Here is a 25,532-nt window from a genome sequence, read left to right on the forward strand (position 1 = left end):
AGTCACAATGGAATTTTATCTTCTAGGAAGTGAGGTTTTTGGTTGTTAATCTATCCTCTCCCCACATCAATATTCTTTCGTTTTCATTGCTACATTTTACACTTCTCTTTCTGCTACTGTTAAATGGCTTGGGATATTCTGCACTAAATTTTTACAATAAGAATAAGTGCCAGTTCCCTCTTCATATATTTTTTCACGCTTTCTTTCCACAATGCACATTTTCCATTTGATGGATGATATGAATGAACGAAAGGGTTCAAGTTAAGGTTGGCTTTGCCAGCCAAGGCACCTGTCTAAGAAATATGATGCATTTTTTTTAATAGCATGGTTATATGGGACAGTTGTATGTAAATAGTATGAGTACTTACTGGGGAAAGAGAAAGGAAAGGAAGGAAAGAAAAAGACAGGAAGAATATGGGAAAGGAAGCAGGAGAAAGGCAGAAAGAATATGGGTTGGAAGGAAAGAGGAAGAAAGGCAGGAAGAATATAGGAAGGAAGGAAATAGAAAGGAAGAATATGGGAATGACGAAAGGAAATAGAAAGACAGGAAGAATATAGGAAAGGAAGGGAGGGAGGGAGGAATTATGACTGACAAAGAATGAATATCCATATAAAATATAGTCTACCATCTACTTGAACAAGATGCTTTGTTGGTTTGCTCTAGCAAAACAAAACCTGACTAATTTTGCCAAGTGACAGATGATTCTGAATTCCCTTTCACCACCTACTCTGTCTTGTTTTCTTTCTCTTCAACCATGTGGTGAAGCAATTCCTCATTACAGCTTGCCAAGTCCTGTTTAATGGATCTAGTCTGGAGCCAAACCCTGGTTCTTGTTTAACTGCCACTGATTCGTTTAATCAGATTCTTATGAGCATGTTCCCCCACCCTCACCCCGAACAGTTCTCACACAATAAACGATGTAATGTTGTTTAATTGGGCAAAGGAATATTCTATACCATCCCCTTGGATTCAATTGCTGACATACAGCTCTTGATTCCAATTAGATGTACGTGCATAGTGTTTCATGTTTCTTCAATCATTCAGATAATTGGGTATCTTCAGATACAAATTCCTTATTCCCTTGAAGATTTTATGCCCCAGGACTGGAATTCAAATTATTCCAAAGTAAAATAGGAAGGAGCTCTTTTTAACAGCCACTGTACTTATTTAGAAGAATCAGTCTGAAGGTATCCATTAATGAAACTAGTTAGGCAAATGGCAACTGGGTAAGGCAGTGGTGGCTAACCTTTTTGGGCTCACATGCTGAAAATTGTGTGCTCACGTGCCAGCACCCAGAAGGCGATGCGCCCTGCCCCCCCTGCGCACGCAACATCCCCCATACCTTCTTACCTGCACTGTATGCATGCGCCTCCCAGCTGATTTTGGGGCCGTGTGAGGCCTTTTTCAGCCTCCCTGAGGCTCGAGGGAAGCCTCTGCAGTCTTGCAAGGCCGAAAAACGGGCCTTCCGAAAATACCAGAAGTGCCTGTTTTCAGCCTCCAGAGGGCCTCTGGACTCCAGAGGAGGCTGTTTTTGCCCTCTCAGGGGCTCGGGGGAAGCCTCTGCAGCCTTTGGAGGCCAAAAAATGGGCCCATTTTGGCACTTCCAATATTTCTGGAAGGCCCATTTTTCAGCCTACCAAGGCTACAGAGGCTTCCCTCGAGCCTCAGGGAGGCCGAAAAAGGGCCAAAAATCAGCTGGGAGGCTCACGCATGCGCAGTGCAGGTAAGTTTGGCTGGGGCTCACGTGCCCGCATAAATGGCTCTACATGCCACCTGTTCACCATCACAGAATAAGGTGAAGATAAAAGACAGAAATTCACATGTATTATTTTTCTGTAATTTTTATTTTTATTTAATTCATCCTCCTCCCTTCCTCTCCCCCGGGTTTTTAAGGAAGCGGTTAGAATCGCCCAAGACTGTTTTTAGTTGAATTAAAAACAAGTTGATTTGGCTTCTAAATGGCATGCTGAGAGATGCCTTCCAGTAAAGAGAACAAGGCCAGGACAAAACTTTATTTAAAAAAAAATACAATTCATATATTAACTAATCTATTATTTTTCCCTTCCTGTCGCATTAACAATCACTGTGACTTTTGGAGGAATTTATGAAGGCACCCACGCAGATTGTAGGTTTACTGAAATAAATCAAGGTGATAAATTAGAGGTTTAAGTTCTCTGTGCTGCTGATTTAGTATCATGTAAGCTAATTTGGTGTAGTAGTTAAGACACCAGGCTAAAAACTGGGATACAGTGAGTTCTAGTCCCGCCTTAGGCATGAAACCCAGCTGGGTGACTTTGGGCCAATCACCAGGAGACTGTAAGTTCTAGTCCTGCCTTAGACGTGAAACCCAACTGGGTGACTGAGCCAGTCTGTCTGTCTGTCTCTCTCAGCCCAACCTACCTCACAGGGTTGTTTTTGTGGAGAAAATAGGTTTGTTCGCTGCTTGGAGTTATTTATGAAATTAATATTTTAAAAAATACGATAGTAAAGGGGCTTTTAAAAAACCTTTTAAAAAATTGATTATGGGTAGAGTTCAGCTTATGACCAGTTGCTTGGCAACTATTTGAAACTTCTGAGCGACCTGCTTGAGCGGGGAGGTGTTCTTATGATCTGAATTTGAAGTTCCAGCGGTCAGTGCCCTTCCCCCCATGGCCACACGTTGGGCGCTCAATGCCTACAGCAAATCATTGGTTCGCTTAATGCTTTCAAATTGGGTGGGTCATGTGAGACCAACCTGCTTTTAGAAATCATCACGAGGCTCCATTATGGTTGTAGTTTGAAGACTACTTATATGCTTCAGTCTTTTTTTCCCCATGACTATCTCGAACGGAGAACAAGAGGCTTTGCTGTGTTCCCCTTCTGTTCCTAGAAATTTTATTTATTTATAATTTATCACTTGAGAGTCTTTCATAAGAATCCCTCCTGGTGTTAAAGGTTGACTTTTTTTTTTTTTTTCCTTCCTTACTTTCCTTCCTCCCTCTCATCACGTCCAACCGTTCTCTTTGGGGGTTGCTGTGTTGGAAACCAGCCTGCAAGAAACCTACGAAGCCAAGAGAAATGAATTTCTGGGTGAACTACAGAAGAAAGAGGAAGAAATGAGGCAGATGTTTGTCATGAGAGTGAAGGAGAAAGAAGCGGAGCTGAAGGAAGCAGAAAAGGATGTAAGTAGAACCCAGGTTGTTAGAGAAGAAAAAGGGAACGAAGGCCAGATTTTAGGTGGTTGATGATTCTCAATCAACTGGCCTTCACTCCCCCCCCTTTTTTTTTTGCTTTCCAACGCAGGTGGGGCGGGGGGGAGAAACCTACTGTTGAAAATTTTCCTAAAACAGATAGATCCAAAGAGAAGAACGGCATCAGTTGTGGTTGTGACCTACATTTCAACATCTACATTCTTTGGGCCTTTTGGATAAACCAGTATCCAGAAGAGCAACTCTTGTTAGATGCAATGGAGAAAGGTCAGAGGCATGAGACAGAGTGAAGTATGCTGAAAATAATACCTTATTGATCAGGCAAACCTGGATCACATCTATTTATAGTTCTTCAATTACATGGTGGTCAAAATGTTATATATTCTGCTGCCCTCTGACCTTGAAGAGGGCAGCAGAATATTTGCCTTATATTCTAGAATGTTAGAATAGAATAGAGCTGGAAGGGACCTTGGAGGTCTTCTAGTCCAGCCCCTGCTCAAGCAGGAGAACCCATACTATTTCAGATAGGTGACTGTCTCTAGACTCTTCTTAAAAACCTCAAGTGACGAAGCACCCACAACTTCTGGAGGCAAAGCTGTTCCACTGGTTAATTGTCCTCCCTGTTAGGAAGTTTCCACTTAATTCCAGGCTGCTTCTCTCTTCGAATAAAAAGGTCAGCAGTTCAGTGGTTCGAATCCCTGGCCCCACGTAACGGAGTGAGCTCCCGTTACCTGTCCCAGCTTCTGTCAACCTAGCAGTTCGAAAGCATGTAAAGATGCAAGTAGAAAAATAGGGACCATTTTGGTGGGAAGAAGGGAACAGTGTTCTGTGCGCCTTATCGGCGTTTAGTCATGCCGGCCACATGACCACGGAGACGCCTTCAGACAGCACCGGTTCTTCGGCTTTGTAACGGAGATGAGCACTGCCCCCTAGAGCTAGAAACGATTAGCACATATGTGCAAGGGGAATCGTTATCCTTACACACACACACACACACACACAATATATATATGTGTGGATCTTTGGTTGTTCGGTTTTCTCTCACAGAAGATTCGAGATTAGGCAACGCTGATGAAGTCTCATTCATCATTCAGGCTTCTGTCTCCGGCTCTGTGCTTCTCAGAGCCGGAGACAGAAGCCTGAAGATGATGAATGAGACTTCATCAAACGCTGCCTAGATACTGATCTTACGTGAGAAAACCAACAACCAAAGATCCACATACAAATACCCAAGAACCTCAGAAAATATATATATATATATATATATATATATATATATATATATATATTTCTCTAAGTTTTCACGGGTACTTACATGTATGGCATTCGGCTTTGTTCGGGTATTTTCCCACGTCATTATAGTTGTGCTTTTAAAGTTGTAGCGACGTTTCAGCAGAATCTCATCTGCCATCATTAGGCTTCTGTATTGTGTTCGTCTGTGAGTCAGGCTTTTAGATGAACACTATACAGAAGCCTGATGATGGCAGATGAGATTCTGCTGAAACGTCGCTACAACTTTAAAAGTGTGTGTGTGTGTGTGTTTTCTGAGGTTCTCGCGGGTATTGAGAAGCTTCTCTCTGAGAAGCACAGAGCCGAAGACAGAAGCCTGAAGATGATGAGCATCTTATAGTGCAAAAAAAATATGGTGTTTCCTTTATCCGGTGACCGTCCACCTTCTCTCTTTTGCCTTTTGCCCTCTGAGCAGCTTCATGAGAAGTTTGACCATCTAAAGCGGACTCACCAAGACGAGAAGAAGAAGGTAGAAGACAAGAAGAGGGAACTTGAGGAGGAGCTGAACAACTTCCAAAAAAAGAAAGCAGCGGCTCAACTATTACAATCACAGGGTCAGCAGGCCGGCTCTCAACCCACCAAGAAAGACAAGGACAAGAAAAAGTAAGCCGTTGTCCACGGTTGAGCTCAATGGGCTTCTGTTCCAGTGTGCTATCTTCTGTTGCATGTCTGTATTTGCTTCTTCCCATTATCAGACTGGAAACTGGGCTCCCCAACTTCTAAAACCCAGACTGAATTTTTTTTTTTTGAAACACTATTTTTCCAAGAGAAAAGAGGGACAGGGATGGGAGGACATAGGGCTTTGACTTTATTTTTTTATGTATACCTGAAATATTTTTTTGACTTATTTTTTTTTTCCCGACGAGATGGGGAAGCAGAGACCAAAAGCCAAGCCACGAAATTGGCTTTCAATATACTGTACTAACAGGTTTTTGATAACTGACACAACCCCCATGAGCTCTTCAGTTCTCACTGTCTTCTCTGGTGTAAAGTTCTTAAAAAGTGTTTGCTAATTGTGCAGAACCCAAAACAGGAGAGGTTGGTGCAGGTGTGACATCGTCTTGGGTGTGGTAACAAGGGTGAAAGGTCTGATTTTGGACCACCTTGAATTAGAATTACCCAGGTTTTTAATTTACCAACAGTTAAGGAAGAGAAAATTAAGAGCTGGAGAGGGAAGGAAGGAAGGTGTGAACCTGTGGTCCAATCTCTTAATTTTATCTAATTAAGGATTTTCTTGTGCCAAAGACCTGAAAGAGCAAGGAACACTATTTGTAATATCTCTGCCTACATTCCAAACTTTCTGTAGGATGTTAACTAAATATTGAAGCACAACTTTAAGAAGCAGCACAACATTAATTAATCCTGTTAGATGCACGTTGTCTTTGGAGGGGGGTTGGAATGTAATTTGAGACCTTGGTGATGCGAGGAGGATCCAGGTATTTGCTGTGGAAGTGGAACAAAATTTGGTAAGCAGAATCCGAGTGCCATACGTAGAACATGGGTGGATCTCCAAGGTTGTGAAATTGAGTGTACAAGGTTCATCATGCCTTTCTCTGGAATAGAAGCCTATTTGAGACCTTCAAGAAGAGCTTGGACTGCCATTTGTCAGAAATGGTGTAGGATCTCCTGCCTAGGCAAGGGGGGGGGTTGGACTAGATGACCTACAAGGTCCCTTCCAACTCTGATTTTCTGTTATCTGTTATCTGTTATCTGAAGCACTGATGCGAGGTTAGCTTTAACGGAAGATGGAGTAAAGCATAACTGACCTGGTTTTGCACAGATAACAGGACATTCCCTCTGCATTTTCAGTTATTTTTCTCCTCCTGGTGGCCAGCCCAGCTTCATTTAGATTCTTCACACAGCCTTCTCCACATTTTAGATCAATGGTTTCTCAACCGTGGCAACTTGAAGCGGTGTGGACTTCAACTCCCAGAATTCCTCCGCCAGCATGAGGAATTTGGGGAGCTGAACTTTACTCATCTTCAGTTTGCCAAGATTGAAAAACGCTGATTTAACTCTATGGATCAACTCTCAGAATTCTTCGCAATGAACAGGTTGGCTAGGAAATTCTGAGAATTATTGTCAAGGCGTAATAATATTCCATGGAGGCATAATCAGAGTGGTTGAAAAATCAACAATTTTGTGCAGTGGACATTGGGCAACCTAACTTGTTCCCTAACAATGTGCTTTTTAAGACCCTTTCCTCTTTACATTGGCACTCCTGAAAGTCACAAACGAACTGGCGTGGGGGGAGGGAATTGCCAATCGTAAATCAATCCGTCTGCTCCTAATCATGTTTTGAATTGATTAATGGTTTTGAAGGGCGAGAGCATTCAGTAATGTATAAATAGCACCAATAAAGAAATATGTATGTAACTGTACATAGGACCTTTAATAGGCATGACTTGAAGGAGCAATCTAATGTTCTTGAAATGTCATTGGAAAGAAGATACTTCCTTTGCCGCAAGTGGCTTTTCTGGGTTGAGAAGGCCCGGTTAGTTAACAACCTATAGCTGAGTTTGCCAACCAGGGCTCACATTCTTTGCCTTCCGGGCCAATGTTGGGGTTCATGGGTGCCCACAGCATGGTAGAAAGTGGCAAGCATAACTTTGCAAGCAAAGCTCCAGCTTCTTTGTAGATTTTCACCTGAAAAGCAGACAGGGCATTGAACATTGATAGTTGTGGTTGCCATCTTGACTTTATGTCCCTGTGGATATTCATTCCTCTTAGTAGCCAGAGGAAGCAGCAGTGAGGGCAATAAAATATTTAAATCAGAACACTCTTAGCTGCCTACTTTCCAACTTGTGTTAGTCAACCGAAAAGCATTTTCGTATCCATTCCATTCTTTTTTCTCTCAAAAGTCTCAAAACATGGATTACGTTTTCTTCCTATCTTAAGTAGAATGTTATTAGGTGCTATCTTAAGATCTAGAAATTTTCCTAGGACAATTATAAATGTATGTGGCTAGATAACATTTTTTTAAAAAAAAAAAGTATAATACTTCTTTGTATGGATATATAAAGGGAGTCAGAATTGTTTTGCCAAATATTTTTGAAGTACAAAGGAAGCTACTCATTTGTGACATTTCTATCAAATGTAAATTCCCTCCAAGGTAATATAATACTTCCTCCTTTTGTTGATTTAGATTCCCTGGAAGGTTATCCTCCAGGAAAAGTGTATGGTATTTAACAAGAGATGATGCTTTGTTGTTGCTGCGGCAGACTTCTCTCTGCTGTTAGGAGCCTTCAAAATTGCAAACTGTACAAGGAGCAAAACGAAATTTGTATCGATAGCATCTGGGATCAGCTCTGCTTTTCTGAGGAGCAGCAATGAATGTGTAGGCGTGAACATTAACCATTTTTAAATGAAGGATTCTATTTTTTATAACGGCTGCACGTCAATGGTCGTGTGCAAACGTACACACTCGAGCAGTGTGCAAAATGTGTGTGAAGTTCTACCTTTGTAGATTATGATTGTGTTCAAATGAAGGATTTTCTGATGGCACTGTTTCTCAAGGAAGAAGCTGTGCATATGTATGCATGTACACATACCAGCAGTGTGCAAAACCTTTTGAATTTCCACACTGCTGCTATGGACCGAATAGGGCTGGGACACTTCCAGTGAGGTCAGAATAATCGATATAAACGTTATCTCTGATTCACATCGATTATGTTTTTGGTTGATGTATTTATGGGGAAATCCCAGGTTCAGTTCTATTTGCAAATAAAGAATTTAATGCAGGAGATTGTTTCAGCCTGAAATTACTGCCAGAATGATTTCAGTCTACACTCAGATGTGTCATGTTTGCGACCTCCCAGCCATTGTGAGCAACATCTATGGTGGGTGACAGTTTCTTTCATTTTCCGCACATCTGGAAAATGATGTCAAGGAAACGCCAGTAGCTCATTTCAGCCTGGATCCTCTTAGTCCTCTTCTCAATGCCATCTCTCTCTTTTTCCCCCTATTGCTAACAGTGTGCATACAATCCATTCAGAAACTCTGTTTGCAGAACTCACTGAAACAAATGGAAGGGCATGAGAAAGCTCTAACATCCATCCCGTTCACTGAGACTTAATGAAGGAGAATCACTTGAAAGGTTAAAATTTGAGGTCTTGAAAGAATTTTAGCATTCCAGCAGCGCTCCGGTCTTTAAAATTGGAGAATTTGCACCACCCTGGATATTGTTTTCTAGGATTTGTGGAGTCATTGTAGATCTTCACTAAGACTTTAAGCATGGAAGTTTGACTCCTTGTGGCTTCATACTTACATTCTTGGTAATATTATAAAAGTGGTTTCCACCTACCTTCTTGTAATACATTATTTTGACTTCTCGTTCTGACCAGCTTCCCTAAAGTTCTATAATTGTCTCTCATCTAAGGACAAACCAGGCTGAAGTTTATAAGGGTCAAATATTCTGTAAGCTCAGAGCCACCTCCCTACAATTACATCTCATCTTCCAGAGCCAGTGAAATATTGCTGTGGTTCCTTCATAACTCAGATCAAGCTAAGTGTTCCATAACTTGTTTTCTGTACCAAGACTGTTATTAGAGATCAAAGCAGCCACTTTCTTCCCTTATAATTTCCCACATCTCACTAGCTGACACCATCCTGGTGATCCTGGATGTTGAAGTTCATTGACACACGTGACACCCTACAACGGTGTCTTTTCAAATAGCACCATCTTTTTTTCAAAAGAAAAATAATTTGCTTTGATCCGAGTCTAGATCTGGATTCCTGCTTCCTTGTTTGACTGCGCACTGAAAACACATCGTTGTTTTGTGTCGTTGTGAAGGACTCTTTCAGGGCTCAATCCGGTTTGCAAATAAAAGATAAAAATAATATTTTGAGCTTGAAACTCTTAACTTAGCATTTTTTAACTGCCATGAATCATGAAGAGCAGAGGTCTCCAAACTTGGCAACTTTAAGACTTGTGGACTTCAGCTCCCAGAATTCCCCAGCCAGAACTGGCTGGGAATTCTGGGAGCTGAAGTCCACAAGTCTTAAAGTCCACAAGTCTTAAAGTTGCCAAGTTTGGAGACCTCTGATGAAGAGTATTCTCTTGGGAATGCAAATACTGTCTTAAAGAGAACATCTATATAAATTAATTATGCACCCATGCGCTGTTCCTATTCTTAGAGGCTCTAGCTTTTCAAACAATTTGGTTCTTTCGAGAAATGTATTTTAAAACCTGGGTTTGAAAAGAACTTCTGATTCTGGCACTTCCACATGAGCTGCATTTTTAAAAGCCATCTCAAACAAATCCCACAATAGGAAAATACAAAGAAATGGTTCTACCCAGGGACAGTCCTGTCCAGCAACTAGGAAGAGGAGGCTACCAGAGCAGATAATTTTATTATTACCCCATTGTGAGTTTTTTTCCTGCAACAATATGAGGTATGATTTTTAAAAATAAAATGGAAGTCTTTTAGACTTCTTGCAAGTCTATAAAAACCCTAATTGCAGGTACAATTTCTTTTATATTCATGGAGTTCCCCCATGTGGTTAAAATCTCACATTGCAGTTTACAAATGGAAAGAGCAGAGCAGTTCACACATACAACGTGATTTGTGTTGGCCACATTCAACACATTTAAAATTTGTTTCTGTGCTGATATAATCATCCCACTAAGCAGCAATTTGAAACATCTTCTTTACATGGGCATCTAAACAGGCATCATTGTTAGGTCAGGCGCAGAATGGCAGGTAGCTTCACCTAACTCGGATTTCCACAGTTCATGGGTAAAATAGGACTAGTATTTGATTTTAGCTATTTATAACAGGTGTGTGGACCACAAGAGTGGGGGGCGCGATGACTCAGTGGTTAAAGAGCCCAAGTTTGAGTGCCGCACAACAGGGTGAGTTCCCGTTCCCCTCCAGCTCCTGCCAACTTAGCAGTTCAAAAGTGTGCAAATGGGACAAATAGGTACCGATTTGTTGGGAAGGTAACAGTGTTCCATTCATGTCAATGGAAATTCTCAGTCATCCAGGTCATGGTTGTCCCAAAGCTTCTTCAGCAGCTTCTGAATGGATGAGAAGCAAAATATCTTCAAAGAAAATCCAGAAAATTCAGTTGCCTCTTGAAAAAAAAAGACACTTTTAGAACAGTGTTCCATGCACTTTTAGTGTATAGCCATGCTGGCCGTATGACCGTGGACAATATCTTTGGTCCATGCTGGTTCCCTTGACCAGGAAACAGAGACAAGCATTGTGCCCAAGAGTCAGTACACAACCGGACAGGAAAACCTTCGCTTTTTGTGCAACACAGAATCTTTATGGTGTATCCCTCATGCAAGGATCAGTGTTGTTGGTGTCAAGAAACACGTTCTACTTCGGCATAAGGGACTAAAGTGCCAGAGGCAAGCTGCTAACAAAGTATTCTTTTTATCGTCCCAGGTGGATTGCTTGCTGATTCCTACAAAAAAATTCCTTCTGGCAAGCTACCTTTTCAAAAACAACAACAACTGGTATTCCATATCAGAGGCTGATGAATATACCTTTCTTCCTATTTACCATAGGATGCTTTCTTTAAGCAGGAAAGTGAAGAAAGATTTGCTTGTGGCAGCCTAGTCTGGAGTTCTCCTCCTGAAAGGTTTTGTTTCCTTTTAAAGAACTGCTCCAATTTCCTTAGATAAGAATTGAAGCTTGAAGCTTTCTTGATGACTAAATTACGGTGGCATGGCTGCAGTGTGACTTAAATCCATCAGCTCAGGTCTAAATCCAGTAGGTTACAGTGCAAATTGGGCAGCTGAAATCTTTATACAGCGTTATCCAAAACAAAGCAGCACAGAGCACAGGAACAGAATTATTTGTTGTTAAATTGGAGTTATGTAATAGTTTTCAAAGCTGAAGCAGACTTCGTTATTCTGGGTGTAAGACTATGCTTAGAACTTCCCAGGTTCAATTCCCAAGTTATAAGTATGTTAGAGAAAGACATTTTGCTAATAACGCTGATGGATAATATTCTGGTTTAAATTGTGTAATCGATCATGTTAGAAATATAAATAATTTGCAGCTATAGTAAAACACTTCGTGCATGGTGGAAACATACCACGAGAAACAGAGTAGATAGAGTCAGATCTAGAATATGGAGAGAAATATCTTATTTGCAATATATTGTATGCGTGAAATTTCAATAAATACGACTCATCAAATGCTGTCGGCAGTCAAACGGTTTTCAGCGGTTACAGGTTTTAGAAAGGAAACCTTGCAAATTTCGCTTTTTGACTTCATTGATTTGGACTGGAATTCAACTGTCATGTGAAATCTAGGAAAGAATAAAGATTCCTGCTTGTGAAGTTCTTAGGTTCTTTGGGGGTGTTAAACCAGAAGAACAGATATTTTGGGTTAATTCCCGATCTGGATCATAAATCAGATTTAAAATTCTGTTTGGCGACTCATAAACCTGGGAGTTATTTCACCTGAAATCATTTTCTCCCTTAGATAGTGAATTATAAACAAAGTTCCAAGCTGGTCCAATAGCAGGAAAATATTTTTAATACTTCCAACTACTCCAGGCAAGGGGAATGACATTTTTATTTCATGAAAAAGCAGCATTTAAGAGACACATACATTCAGAAATAAGCCACTTTACTTTTTTCCCCTTGCATCATAGAATAGATGTCATTATTTCAAAAATTCATCTCTGTCCCATCATGAATCACTGATTTAATAGGAACAGACCACTGGTTTTACTAGAAACTACGCCCAGGCATAAAAAAAATACCAGGAAGAGGGATTTTTTCCTTTTCTAGATTAGATTTTCTAGATTTTTCTAGTACTTCCTGTGCAAGGAGGTTTTTTTCCTCCTCTATAGAGCATTGAATTTTTGTTACAACCCTGGAAAAATTGTATTTTCTAGCTACTGTAAAAGAGATTGACAAGCTCTTGCAATATATATTGTTTAGCTCTGATTTAAAATACAGCAGCTTTTGTTTAACTCAGGGAATAATGTAGCATGTTCAATTCAAAGTATAACTAAAAATTATTTCCACCACATCCAGGTGGCTGAGTTCTCCAGTGTTATTTAATTTATTTTGCTCAGGTGCCTTTGATCCAAAATACAGAGTATCGCCCAGACATACCTATTTGCCTGTTAACTGATTAATACTTTCTAAATTCCAGTTTAAAGTCCAGGGTCTGTGTAGACTTACATTATCTGTCACAGCTTTTGCATTCTTGCAAAAGAGGGAATCCCCATGTAGGTGTGTTGATATGTCCAAGGTTGTATTCAACAAATCTGGGTGAATACTGCATTCAATTTATAGTCATACTAGGATACAGCAGCTGCAAAATACGTTTTGCGTGGTAGGGAGTAGCTCAAGTTAAATTGCTCCCTGGAGCACAGTTGGGAAAAAATTCTGTCTGAGAATTTTTAGAGGGACTTAGAAAGCTGCCTTAAACTAACCTACTTTGGACATCATACTGCACTTTGTTTTAAGTGCAAACAAAAAATAATTGAAAATAATCTCAGCCATAAATATTTTGATTTTCAAGCTGCACCAAGTTCCTTTGCACAGTCAGTTTAAAAACAAAGCCAAGCTCCTGATGGTTTAGTCAAGCAGAGGTCTCCAAACTTGGCACCTTTTAAGACTTGGCAACTTTAAGCTATTCTGGCTGAGGAATTCTGGGAGTTGAAGTCCACAAGTCTTAAAGTTGCCAAGTTTGGGGACCCCTGGTTTAGTGCAGTGTGAACAATCACGCAGTTAAATAAGACTGCGGATCCATTTGGCTCTTATCCGGTGTTGGAAGCGTCTGTTTTTCCGAGTTTTAACCGTGCAAGGATCAATCATTATCAGTCAATCAAAACAACTCTGCTTTTGGACTTTCTCATTTCTCAGAGAAAGGGCTAATCTGTAAGCAGCTGGGAAATTTGGGTTGTGGTTTCGTATCTTTTTCACTAGATTTTTCCTGCCATCAAGACGAGCACGGGGAGGAGGGAGCGATGTGTGGTTTTGCTTCCTTTTTATTTTACCTTCCGTAATAATTCCTTTGCCTGGGTCTCCGCTATGAAGCGAGAAACCAATGTCAACGCTTCCTTCCCTCCCCCCCCACCAGATGTTCCCCCTTCCCTTTATTTTCCCCCTCCTTTTGAGTTGCTATTTTTTCTAACATTTCCATTTTCGTGTTTGTTTTTTAATTTGCAGTTCAAGCTTCACATAAAGGCTGCCAAGTCAAAGGATGTTCCTGCATTCCCCTGCTTTTTGCAGTCATGTGTTTCGGCCATCTTATATCTATTCCTCTTAAACACAAATCCTTCTGGTTAGTGTTAGTATTAAGAAGGCGGGGAGGGTGTGTGTGTGAAGCGAGAGCCTTGTCCTTCCTTCTCCTTCTTCCTCTTCTCTTCCTCCTCTCCTCCTTCTTCCTCTTCCCTTATTCTCTTCCTCCTCTTCTTCTTCTCCCCTTCTTTTCTTCTCCTTCTTCCTCTTCCTTCCTCCTCTTCTTCCTCCTCTTCCTCCTCTTCTCTCTCTTCCCCTCATTCTCCTCCTCTTCTTTTTCTCCCCTTTTCTCCTTCTCCTTTTTCTTCTCCTTCCTCTTCCTCTTCTTCTTCCTCTTCTTCTCCCTTCCTTCCCTCCCCCTCTCCCTCCTCCAAAGGCCAGCAATGATAATGTTCTTTAAAACAGGTGAAGGGATTAAGACCAAAGAGTTCATGAATTGGGTTTAGGGCTGTCAGCAGGGAGGGAGTCAAAAAATCAAGAGAATCACCACAGCGGTCCATTCAAAGTCCCCATCCTTGTTTGTTTGTTTTTACATCCATCACAATTCTCATAAAGAGAGGACAGGGCTTCAGTCAACGGTTGTGATCACCATGTTGATGTTGTTTGGACATACAGGGAGTCCCCGACTTACGACCACCATGGAACCCCCCAAAAAATTTCTGTTGCCAAGTAAGATAGTTGTTAAGTGAGTTTTGCCCCCTTTTTCCAACCTTTTGTGCCACCGTGGTTAAGTGAATTACTGCAGTTGACAAGTTAGTAACCCGGTTGTTAAGTGAATCCGGCTTTCCCCATTGACATTGCTTGTCAGAAGGCCGCAAAAGGGGATCCCGTGACCTTGGGGCACAGCCGCGGTCGTAAGTGTGAACCAGTCACCAAGCATCTGAATTTTGATCAGGTGATCGTGGGGATGCTGCCATGGTTGTAACTTTTTCAGTGCCGTCGTAGCTTTGAACGGTCACTAAATGAACTATTGTAAGTTGAGGAGTAACTATACATCCATGGGAGACTTCCCTGTTGAATGAAACATGGCGGCTGATGAATATTGTTTAATGGTGGACTTGGCCCCTTCCTTTCTTGCAACAGCCTGTTGAAGGGCCGGGAGGACCAAAACCGAGTCCTAGACTATCCTAATATTTTAACGGAAAGTGACAAATTAATCTGGGACTCCCATTGAAGTCGATGGGATTGTCTTCTGAATTCACCTATGAAGGATCGCATGAGCCTTAATTTTTTAAAAAAATTCCCATTAAAACCACTTGTATTTTACCAATTTGATTGTGCCTTGATTTTCTTCAGGATCAAAAAGACATTCTCTTTAGGGTTATAGACACGTCCTCTCCTTCTGTGGTTTCAGTTTGTCACACATTTTTCTCAATCAGGATCGTATTTTTAGAAAGCCATCCTCGTTGTTATATTTGCCCCTGGCTTTTTGTACCCCCCCCCCAAAAAAACCCCCTCTATCTGTTTTTTTTTTTAAACCTAGTATCAATGAAAATAATTCCAGTCTTTGAATAAACTATGAATTATGTCCTTCCAAAAGCCTCCAAGATATTGCAAAGTTCTAGCATGGAAGGATTGCCGATTTTCTCTAGAACTTTCCAGGATAATTTCAATTACAAATACATAATTTTTTTTGCCTCTCTGGAAAAAAAATACAATCAGGCTAAACTCAGTTGGGTTGCCAAGTCTCATTCTGTCATTGAGGAATCCCAAAATCAGAGTGCAAACGCCTTGTAAGAAAACCATCCTTATGTCCTACAGCAGTGTGGCAGAAAAACTTAGGCAGACCAATTCTTGGGAGTGTCACCGGTACATTCATTTTGGTTGACACAAGTCTCCTTGAGATCCAACCTTAAGGTTCCAGGCTCAGATCTTTGACTAGTGACTCCATTCATGAGTCAGTGAAACCATCAAAGACCAGTACGTATCTCTGACTTTGCTTAGGGTTTGTAGTGGCATTCTCAGCAAGGAACAAAGCGTATTTCTTCCTTCTGATTCTCACCAAGAAGACTTGCATGCTTGTAAACATTTCAAGGACCATCGGCCTGGAGGTATACCCCCTCCCCCCAAAACAAATCCATGAAGGAATTCCTTTGTACTAATCCCAACTTGTGATCACCAGATGCCCAGCGCAGAACAATAAGGACTTTTAAATCTTACATGAAAGCTATGCCCTTGTGTTCTGCTTTCATAAAGTCCTATCCAAGCCAGTGCTTCTTCTAGGAAGAACTGTGAGGTGATAGAAAAACTAGGAAATTATTGCATGCTATTTTCTGATTTGCATGGCTTTCCACTGGTATAATATTTTTTTTTAATTTCCCTGGGTGCTATTAATGGGCCTCCTGCTTCATAACCCAACAGGTTGATTTTTGTTTTTCTGTAACCAAAAACCTCTGGGGAGGTCATAAAACTAACAAATGCAACCTATATCCAATGCAGAGTTGCAATTTTTTTTTGTATTGATGATTGATTCCATTTTGGTTTTTTCATCTAAGGCGGTATTTCCATCCTGAGCCATTTTAAGATGTGTGGACTTCAATTCCCAGAATGCTGGGTGAGGTATTCTGGGAGTTGAAGTGCACATGGTCTTAAAATGGCTCAAGTTGGAAAACACTGACCTAAGGGAACAATAGGGCATCATGTAACTTCCTTGCAAAAGACTCTGGAATTCTAAATTTTCCAAAATCAAAGAGTGTCTGAAGGAATTAACTAACTGCCTATTCTGAAAAAGAGAAACACAATCAGTAGGGATCAAACTTAATGGGGTAATGGATATTAGTGCTATGCCTGGCCACCTGACTTTAAGCCAATAGCACTATGTACCTTTAATGAATGTCAAAGGAAGTGTTTCATACATTTTTTAAAAAAAAAATCTTGTCAATTCTAGTAAGTATGCAGAAACCTTTTCCAACTGCTATCCTCTAATTAAAGGACATATCAAACTGTCTGGTACAACAACCTGCTGAAATGATAAATGACCCCATGAACAAAATAGATGGTGGTTAATATTGGTAGAAAATGCACTTTTAATACTTTTATTTTTTTAAACTGCAGCCAATAAAATGTTAGAACAGTACATTATAAAACAGAACTCATTTGCTGAAATTTTGAAAGGTCCCAGTCATATTCGAAACAATTTCTAATAAGGGTAAGCTTGCCTGCTGTTGCATAAATCCTAAAATCTGGATTTCATGTTTGTGACGCTGTCTACTGTATGTGAGGATCTTGTCCATTTCAATTGTTTTGAGCCACAAAATAAATTAGCCCTCAATCCAAGCAAGTGACAACACTTCACTGTTGCTTGGACTCTTTAAAGGGGACATTTAAACTTTCTGAAAAATAAGTGGGCATGCAAGCATAAGAAAGACCATTTCAAAATAATGTTCTGTAACATTTAAATGATGCAACGTTACTGGGAGTTTGCAGAATCTTTTATGCCACTATTAAGAAAAGGGGGCAAGTAGAAAGAAGATTTGTAAGTTTAGTACAGGGACCCCCAAACTTGGCAACTTTAAGGGTTGTGGACTTCAACTCCCAGAATTCTCCAGCCAGCTGATGGCTGGAGAATTCTGGAAGTTGAAGTCCACAAATCTTAAAGTTGCTGGAGAATTCTGGGAGTTGAAGTCTACAAGTCTTAAAGTTGCCAAGTTGGAGACCTCTGACTTAGTAATACTCAAAAGTGTGAATTTGCCTGCCACAGTTTGGGAATCTTTTCTCCAGTGAGTTGAAATGACGCCTGTCACAATCCATAGATAACATTCGTGAAATGGATGCTGGATATGAATTCTGGGAATTGTCCCAACTAGCTAGACAGCATTAGGTTGATTAAGGATGATCTAAATTTTCTGCTTTCCTGTAACTTCAGACAATGATGGGAATCTTGGGTTTGGCAGATGGACATCTTGGCATACTGATTAAAACTGCATTTTTCCAAGGGGTCTTGAGAAAAAAACAAAGCTGTGAGTACTGAGCCAGGTGAAAACCTGTGAAAACTTTCAGTGTCGACTTTGGATGAGGAAAGAAGGAAGCTCTTTTGCCAAGATGCTTTTTTACTTTCATCATTGTTAAATGGCGAGTGCCAGCAGAGTTGAATGTACAAATAAAACATATCTTCTGTTTTTAAGTTCTGCAAAGATTGAAGTGTTGAATATTTTCCTTTCTGATATATTCCAAGGGGTGACTTTTGTTTAGCTCCTTGGCTTCTGAATCTTTGTTTTCGACTGATGTCCTACCAACGTTGTCTCGGCATCTGAGTGGTCTCCTATTTCTTGCTTCTTAAAACCACTTTTTGAATATATACCAGTCCGCTGAGCCTTTTTGCATTCCATTGCTTCTCCTTTCCAACAGCTGAGATGGATTTTAAGGTTTCCTTGCTCTTCGCTAATGCAGAAACTAACCCATGATAGAGCTTGATCTTTCTTCAACTAAACATGCGGTGGGGGGAGGAATAACAGACTAAGCATGGAATTGAGCTATCACAAAACATAAACAGATAGAGTATGTTTCTCAAAATTGGTCACTAAGCTGTATGGATTCCCACTCCCAGAATTCCCCAGCCAAGCTAGCTAACTGGCTAGTTGGAGGATTGTGGGAATTGAAGCCCATACAGCTTAAAGTAGCCAAGGTTGAGGAACACCAGGTTAGAGAGTGAAACTGCTAAAAAGCTTTTACGATGAACAGTTGCAGGAACTGGGCCTGGCTAGTCTAGTGAAGAGAAGGATCAGGGGAGACAGGATAGCAGTCTTCCGATATTTGAGGGGCTGCCACAGAGAGGAAGGGGTCAAGCTGTTTTCCAAAGTCCCTGAAGGCCAGACAACAGATGGACGCTGATCAAGAAGAGATTCAACCTGGAAATAAGGAGACATTTTCTGACATTGAGAACAATCAATCCATGGAACAAAAGTTGCCTTTGGAAGTTGTGGGAACGTCATCACTGGAGGCTTTCAAGAAGAGACTGGACCATCTGTCAAAAATGGTGTAGGGTCTTCCTCTTGGGCGGGGTGGGGGTTGGACTAGATGACCTACAAGGTCCCTTCCAACTCTGTTAATCTTATATCTATCTTTCTCTGCTGGTAGACGTTAACTTTTCCCAGACTTGAAAACCGGAGCCAGTTTCCTAACCATGCCCTGTTCAACGCCTTTTGTGCAATTTTCTGGCGCTTGAGTGCTTTGTTATGGTGTGTTTCTGCGAGCCGTGTCTGTCTGTGTCCTATTTTTCATTGGCTTCCGTGCCTGCTGAATTTGTTCTTCTCCTGCTTAGTTTTGTGGAACTTGTGTAACACCCCAGTGCACGTGCACACTGGTTGGGGGAGTTGTAGACAACCAACCGTTGGTTAAAGATGTACTTTTTGCCTGTGTGGGAAACTTAACGGGCCAGCCAGTCTTCCATGATATCCTTCTAAGCAGTCCGGAGAATGTGTTCAGTGAGTTAAAAATTAGCAGGAGGGTGATGAAAAACGGTGTCCTCACTTAGCGGAGAGAACCCCACCAGCATAAAGGCCCTGACCCTCTCTCCAATTGAAATTGGGGTGGAAAAACAATTAGGTTAGTCTATAAAAAAGAGGGGCTCAGGGGCTAAGAGGCTGAGCTTGTCGATCAGAAAGGTCGGCAGTTTGGCGGTTCAAATCCCTAGCATCGCGTAATGGAGTGAGCTCCCGTTACTTGTCCCAGCTTCTGCCAACCTAGCAGTTCGAAAGCATGTAAAAAAATGCAAGTAGAAAAATAGGGACCACTTTGGTGGGAAGGTAACAGCGTTCCGTGCGCCTTCGGCGTTTAGTTATGCTGGCCACATGACCACGGAGACGTTTTCGAACAGCGCTGGCTCTTCGGCTTTGTAACGGAGATGAGCACCGCCCCCTAGAACTGGAAACAACTAGCGCATTTGTGTGAGGGGAACCTTTACCTTATAAACAAGCAGACCTCTCCCTCCCACTTACTTAACCGTCATTAAGTAAGGAAATGACTGCTAAGTATCAACCTTCAACAAAGTGTCAGGATATTGAATGTAGTAGCTGGAGCAGTAAAGTATACAACAGGCCAGAACACCACAGTTATACAGGTCGTCCTTGACTTACATTTCTGTTGTTAAGTGAGACATTGGCTAAGTGAGTTTTGCCCTGTTTTACGACTTCCCTTGCCCCATTTGTTAAGTGAATCACTGCGGTTCTTAAATGAATAACACCGTTGTTAAGTGAATCTGGCCTCCCCATTGGAAAAGAATTTGCTTGTCAGAAGGTTGCAAACGCGTCATAAATATGAACCAGTTGCCAAGCGTCTGAATATTTTGATGTCCATTTGTGTTAAGAGGCAGGCATGTGCACGAAACCATCTGCTCTTCCCCCACCACTGGTGCCAGTCCACAGAACCAGAAAAGTTGGGGACCGCTGCAGGAAGTGATAGCAAATGGGAGGCTATGTCTCTTATTTTTAACCCTTTGCTGATTAGGGAACCAAATAACAACGAGGATCTTGTCCTGCTTTATGGCGCTCTCTGGACTACGTGTAGTTCGTTGACTGCTGCACTTGCTTTTTCCTTTCTGCATCTATCTATGCCTTTCTTCACAGTAACCCTTGGCTGTGCACAGAATAATGTCCCTCCTCACCACTTTTGGGATGTGCTTTCACTCTGCATGTAAGTACAGCTTGAGAAGAAAAAGTTTGTCTGTTTTTGGAAGTAGCTTACAGGCATAATGAGTATGGTTCGAAATATGTCTTTTGGCCAAGATAAACGAGCATGTCTAACTGGAACATAAAACACACTGACTCCACTCCAGGAGCTGATCAGATTTCAGCCCCTTTGAGACCAAAGGCACAGCTCAGTCACAGAAAAAAAAAACTCCCGTAGATTTCAGTGGGAAATTAAAAATAACAAATAACAAACCAAATTCATACAGTAGCAAATAGATCTGGTCTACTTCGTTCCCCATTACCTACGCTTACCCTGGAAAATTCCACGCACCATAAAGATAGGTTTCAATAAGCAACCCTTGAAACACAATGCTACATATTTTAATACTAACTAGGTTATTGGATACTGACAGAATTAGGGGAGGGGTGTATTAGTGTGTGTGTATGTGTATGTGTAAATAAAAGGGGAGAAAAGATTCAGACATTCACCCTCCTATTTTAAGGGTTAATCTCATATTAGTATTTCAAGTGCCAGAATATAGAAATCAAATTTCAGGTATTTCATACTTGTTCTATACTGAAGCTAATCTTTTAAAAAAAATCAGGGCTGATTTCATTCATGCACAGCAATAGGAGATAGTTCAGTACAAGTTGATGGTTTATTGCATAAACTAGTTATATTTATACAACATGACTAAACCCAAGCAAAACAAATCTTCATCGTGGCTTCCTGTGCTATGAGAATCCAGCCAAATGCTACGTTTAGTTTAGTTTAGTTTAATGTCATTGCACGTCATACAACAAAATCAAACACCATCTTCTGTGCATATCATGACCAAGAAAAGAAACACAAACATATATCTTTCACACTCCACATTGAAAACCCATGATATTGCTTTAATATTGCACTATACAGCAGAATTCAACAGAGCTACTGCCCTGGGATAAAAGCTGTTTTTCAGACTGTTTGTCCTTGTTTTTATTATCCTGTACAGTTTGCCAAGTGGTAATAGTTCAAAAAAAGGGGGTGCCCAGGATGAGATGGAACTTTCAGAATGTTTTGAACTTTCTTAAGACAGCAGGAGCTATAAAGCTCTTCCAAAGAGGGGAGAGGGCAACCCATGATCCTCTGGGGCAATGACATTAAACCCTCTGGAGCGCTGTCCTATCTGCCCCTGTGCAATTAGCAAACTATACAGAGGTGCAGTATGTTAAGATACTCTCTCTGGTGCAGTGGTAGAAGGTCACCAGCAGTTTTTCATCCAGTTGTTGTTCCTGGGAAGTCTCAGGTTGTATAATCTCTGCTGGGCCCTTTTGACCAGGGCTGCAATGTGAGCACCCCAGGTCAGGTCCTCTTTTAGGGTAAACACCCAGAAACTCAAAACTGGCCACTTGTTCCACTCTTTCAAGAAAAAGCTTGAAGAGAATATAGTGGTACTTAAAGTGAATACTTCATAGCAAGATCAATTTGGGTTTGCAAACCTGAGAGATATGATTGATAACTCATGAAATTGGGGAAAAAATTAAGCACTGGAATCTGTTCTTCGGTAGGACTTAGTGGCATCTCAATTGCTTCTTTCTTCTGGGTTTCTTTAGATCACCAACACCCTACAATAACTCCTCCAAAGTTGGTTGTCTGTTGTATGTGACCATGCTGTGGGATGAACTACAGGTTGTCCTCTACTTACGACCACAACTGAACCCCAAATTTCTGTTCCTAAGTGAGACCTATGTGATGTGAATTTTTGCCCCCGTTTTACAACTTTTCTGGCCATAGCTATTAAAGGAATCGCAATGGTTGTTAAGCCAGTAACATGGTTGTTAAGTGAATCTGGCTTCCCCGTTGGCTTTGCTTGTCAGAAGTTCGCAAAAGGGGATCACATGACCCCGGGACATAGCAACGGTCATAAATAGGAGTCAGTTGCCAAGCGTCTGAACTTGAATTACACTACCACAGGGATGCTGCAAGGGTTGTAAGTGTGAAAAACAGTCCTAAGTCATTTTTTTCAGTGAGTTGTAACATTGAACGGTCAATAAATGAACCGTTGTAAATCAAGGACTACCTGTATACACCGGAAATACAGGAAAATGAAGGTGGAATCCAATCATGGTATGTTAAAATACATGGTTTGATGGTGAGATTGCATATGCTCACTGCACAGCTGGATCATATACTAGCAGGGGTGGTGAATGATGACCCTTTTATGACTTGTGGACTTCAATTTCCAGAATTCCTGAGCCAAACTGGCTCAGAAATTCTGGGAGTTGAAGTCCACAAGTCTTAAAAGGGACCATCATTCAGTTGACCTCTGATCTAAAACTACCTTAGCATTTCCCTCAATATAGAATATAGGCTTTACTTCAGTGGTGGGTTTCAAATATTTTTACCATCGTTTCTGTGGGCGTAGCTTGGTGGGCGTGCTTTGCACCCACCAAACGTGCGCTTTGCACGCGCGCAGAGAGTTTGCTACTGACCTCCTGCAATCCTGCACTCTCCCTGTGTCTTCAACAGCTGATTGGCACACAAAGCAGCTGAGCTTGAAAACAAGGAAATAAAAGTCAGAATAGAGATGGGCCCAGCAGCTGATCATCAGAGTGGACTGGTTGGCTCACAGACAATCCTTGAAGTTACTGGTTCAGCCAAACTGGGCCAAACCCGTAGAATACCACCACTGCTCTTCTTACTTAGTCCTATGTCTAATTTCTCCTGTCCTCCTAAAAGCCCCTCAAATGCTATTTACACTTCAGTCCCATGGATTCTAAACTATGACACCCAGATATGGGTTCCATAAAGGACAATTACCAGGACAGAAAACAAACTAAGAGTAATTAGGTAGGTAGGAGATAGAAGTGTCTTCAAAATATTTTATTATTTTTTATATACAACAATGCCATTCCATTTCAACCGTGTGTCGATTAGGTACATATTTCACGTGCTTACAGTTTGTAACTAATATTATTCTTATCAATATAACAATATAAAAATAATCTCATTTTCATATAAGTAATATCCAGTATATCTGTTTTACAATCTTCTCTCATTACTTTATATATACATCTAATCCATTTTAATTTGTTTTATTTTCTATCCATTGGTAAAATAAAACCCGTACCAAAATGTCTTCAAAATATTGAAGTTGAAATAGTACAAATCTGTACTTATGTAGGATATGATCTCCGCAGTGAACCAACTGAACAAGATATACTAATTGTGGGCTACTAAGCCTTGCCACTTTAGTGGGATCCTGTCAAATGGCATCAAAATTTATCCTGATTTAATGAATTCATAATCAAATAGACAAATCAGATGTGGTGTCCATAGGCACAACTTCCAAGAGGAGGAAAAAAAAATGAGCGTAGAGATAATGAAACATCTTCCTGGAATTCCTTAGCTTCAAGGGCTAATTGTTTGAATGAAGTGGGCACAACACATCCAAAATAGAATACATTATCTTCAAATTTCCAGAATTCTTTGTAGTAGACAGCCTTGAACAAGGGGTTCTTGGGATTTGAAGTACCTTCAACATGGACCAGATGGCTTCAGTGGGGCTGAAAATCTTCGATCCAAGTCCTTTCTCCTGATTGGTTAGAGATCTGCTAGTAAATACTAGATTTTGCAAACATTGGTATACTTGTGAGCTTGTGTTGTTTCTGAACATGTGAATTGTATGTGTAACTTATCATTCTTTGGAGTTGTATTGTTTTTCCTACCTGGAACTTTGCCTCAAAAAATGGAATCAAAATCACAGCTATATTTACAGTCTATAACTGTCTAGCTTGGAGCTTTGTACTGTATTTTTGATACTTATATGAAGGTTTATGTTTTTCCTCTCTCTCCCAGCCTATTGAAAAATAAAACTCTGAACAACAGTAGGAATATATTGCTTGTATACTTCTATTTTTGTGGGTTTTTTTTTAAGTTTTACACAACAGCCTTAAAACTTTTTAGGTCTAGCTTGTTTATTAACTTTCTATTTTGCAAATATCCTGTTTTTACCAGAATGAATTTGTAACTAATTTACTGTGGTTAATATATGTTATGCATCTGTCCATTAGACTTTTGTTACCGGTGTTAAAAAAAATCTTATTTTTTTTCCCCCAAAATACACTAATGCTGGGAATTTTCTGCATTTGAAGAAGAGGCGTTTTTTGTATATGTTCTTAAATATCCATTTCCCAAGAGCCTGAATACCTAAAGTGGGAAGGAGAAAATACATGTAAAGTGGGGGAGAACCCCAACCAAGTAATTAAGATTGTTTTGTGTATATGTGCTTTCTTTTAAACAAAAGGATGTTTTGATTTTTTGATGTATTATTCAGCATTTGTACGGTTTGGAAATGGGGAGGGAACCAGACAACAAAATAATTGATGGAGTTTACATTTATTTTTTTACCATTTTTCTTTGAAAACACACACACGCCCGTTTTTGTTTCACTCTGTTTTTTCCAATAGTTTACAGATTTCACATGTCATCTTGTGGCTCCTTTGTTCAAGTAAGAGCATTCTGGCAAGGTTCAAACATTCTGCTTCATGTTTTCATGTGTTGGGCTTATATATTCAGGTCTAGTTCGGGCCCTGTGAATTTCCTCGCCTCAAGAGCCAAGGCATTTTGGGGCAGCACGAAAGGGCCTTTGAAATAATGGCAGCCCAGTTTTTTACCCGATTATAGGAATAACCATTTATTTCCCCGTCCCGTATCAAATGCAGAACAGAAATAAAATATCCTGGAGGAAAATGTCCGTTTGCTGGCTTTAGTTTCTTTGGGGAATAAAAGTGTCAATAGCAGTAGGTAGACCATTTGGTCTAGTGCAGCGGTCGGCAACCTTAAACACTGAAAGACCCACAAAGGTCCTAACCCCATGATGGTGAACCTATAGCATGTGTGCCAGAGGTGGCACACGGAGTCCTCTCTGTGGGCACACACACTATTGCCAGCTGGTCTTCGTGGGCGCCAGAGCGTGTGAAAATGGTCCCCAAAACGGCCTGAAAACAGCCCCAAAAGCGACAAAAAACAACAAAAGAAAAAAAGGCAGGCACATACCAGCCAGCTGGATTTTGAGTTTCCAGCGCTCCAGCATGCGGACATGCATGTTTCAGTCTGGGCACTCGATGCCAAAAAGGTTCGCCATCACTGTCCTAACCGGAAGTCCTCCATTCAATTCTGGAGCCGACTGGAAGTCCGGTTCCCCACCACCATAGAGTCTCCTCCTAGC

At 40.8% G+C, this 25,532-nt stretch overlaps 1 protein-coding gene across 5 annotated transcripts in view; it reads left to right on the forward strand.

Moving 5' to 3' along the window:
- Positions 1 to 25,532, forward strand: part of SEPTIN11 (septin 11) — a 117,861-nt gene that overhangs the window by 90,381 nt on the left and 1,948 nt on the right. The window contains exons 8-11 of one of the 5 annotated variants that reach the window (XM_087935779.1): positions 3,030 to 3,162; positions 4,895 to 5,082; positions 20,257 to 20,323; positions 21,916 to 24,188. In XM_087935779.1, coding sequence (XP_087791905.1) covers positions 3,030 to 3,162; positions 4,895 to 5,082; positions 20,257 to 20,281 — 346 coding nt within the window. In that variant the 3' untranslated portion in view covers positions 20,282 to 20,323; positions 21,916 to 24,188. Of the gene's footprint in view, positions 1 to 3,029; positions 3,163 to 4,894; positions 8,225 to 13,621; positions 14,960 to 20,256; positions 20,324 to 21,915; positions 24,189 to 25,532 lie in introns of those variants that run through there. The other 4 variants (XM_087935778.1, XM_087935781.1, XM_087935780.1 and 1 more) reach the window with 4 other exon arrangements.

Source organism: Pseudonaja textilis, chromosome 6, assembly GCF_049901715.1.
Source record: "Pseudonaja textilis isolate UNSWEBS1 chromosome 6, rPseTex1.2, whole genome shotgun sequence".
In the NCBI taxonomy this organism is placed as follows: Eukaryota; Metazoa; Chordata; class Lepidosauria; order Squamata; family Elapidae; genus Pseudonaja; species Pseudonaja textilis.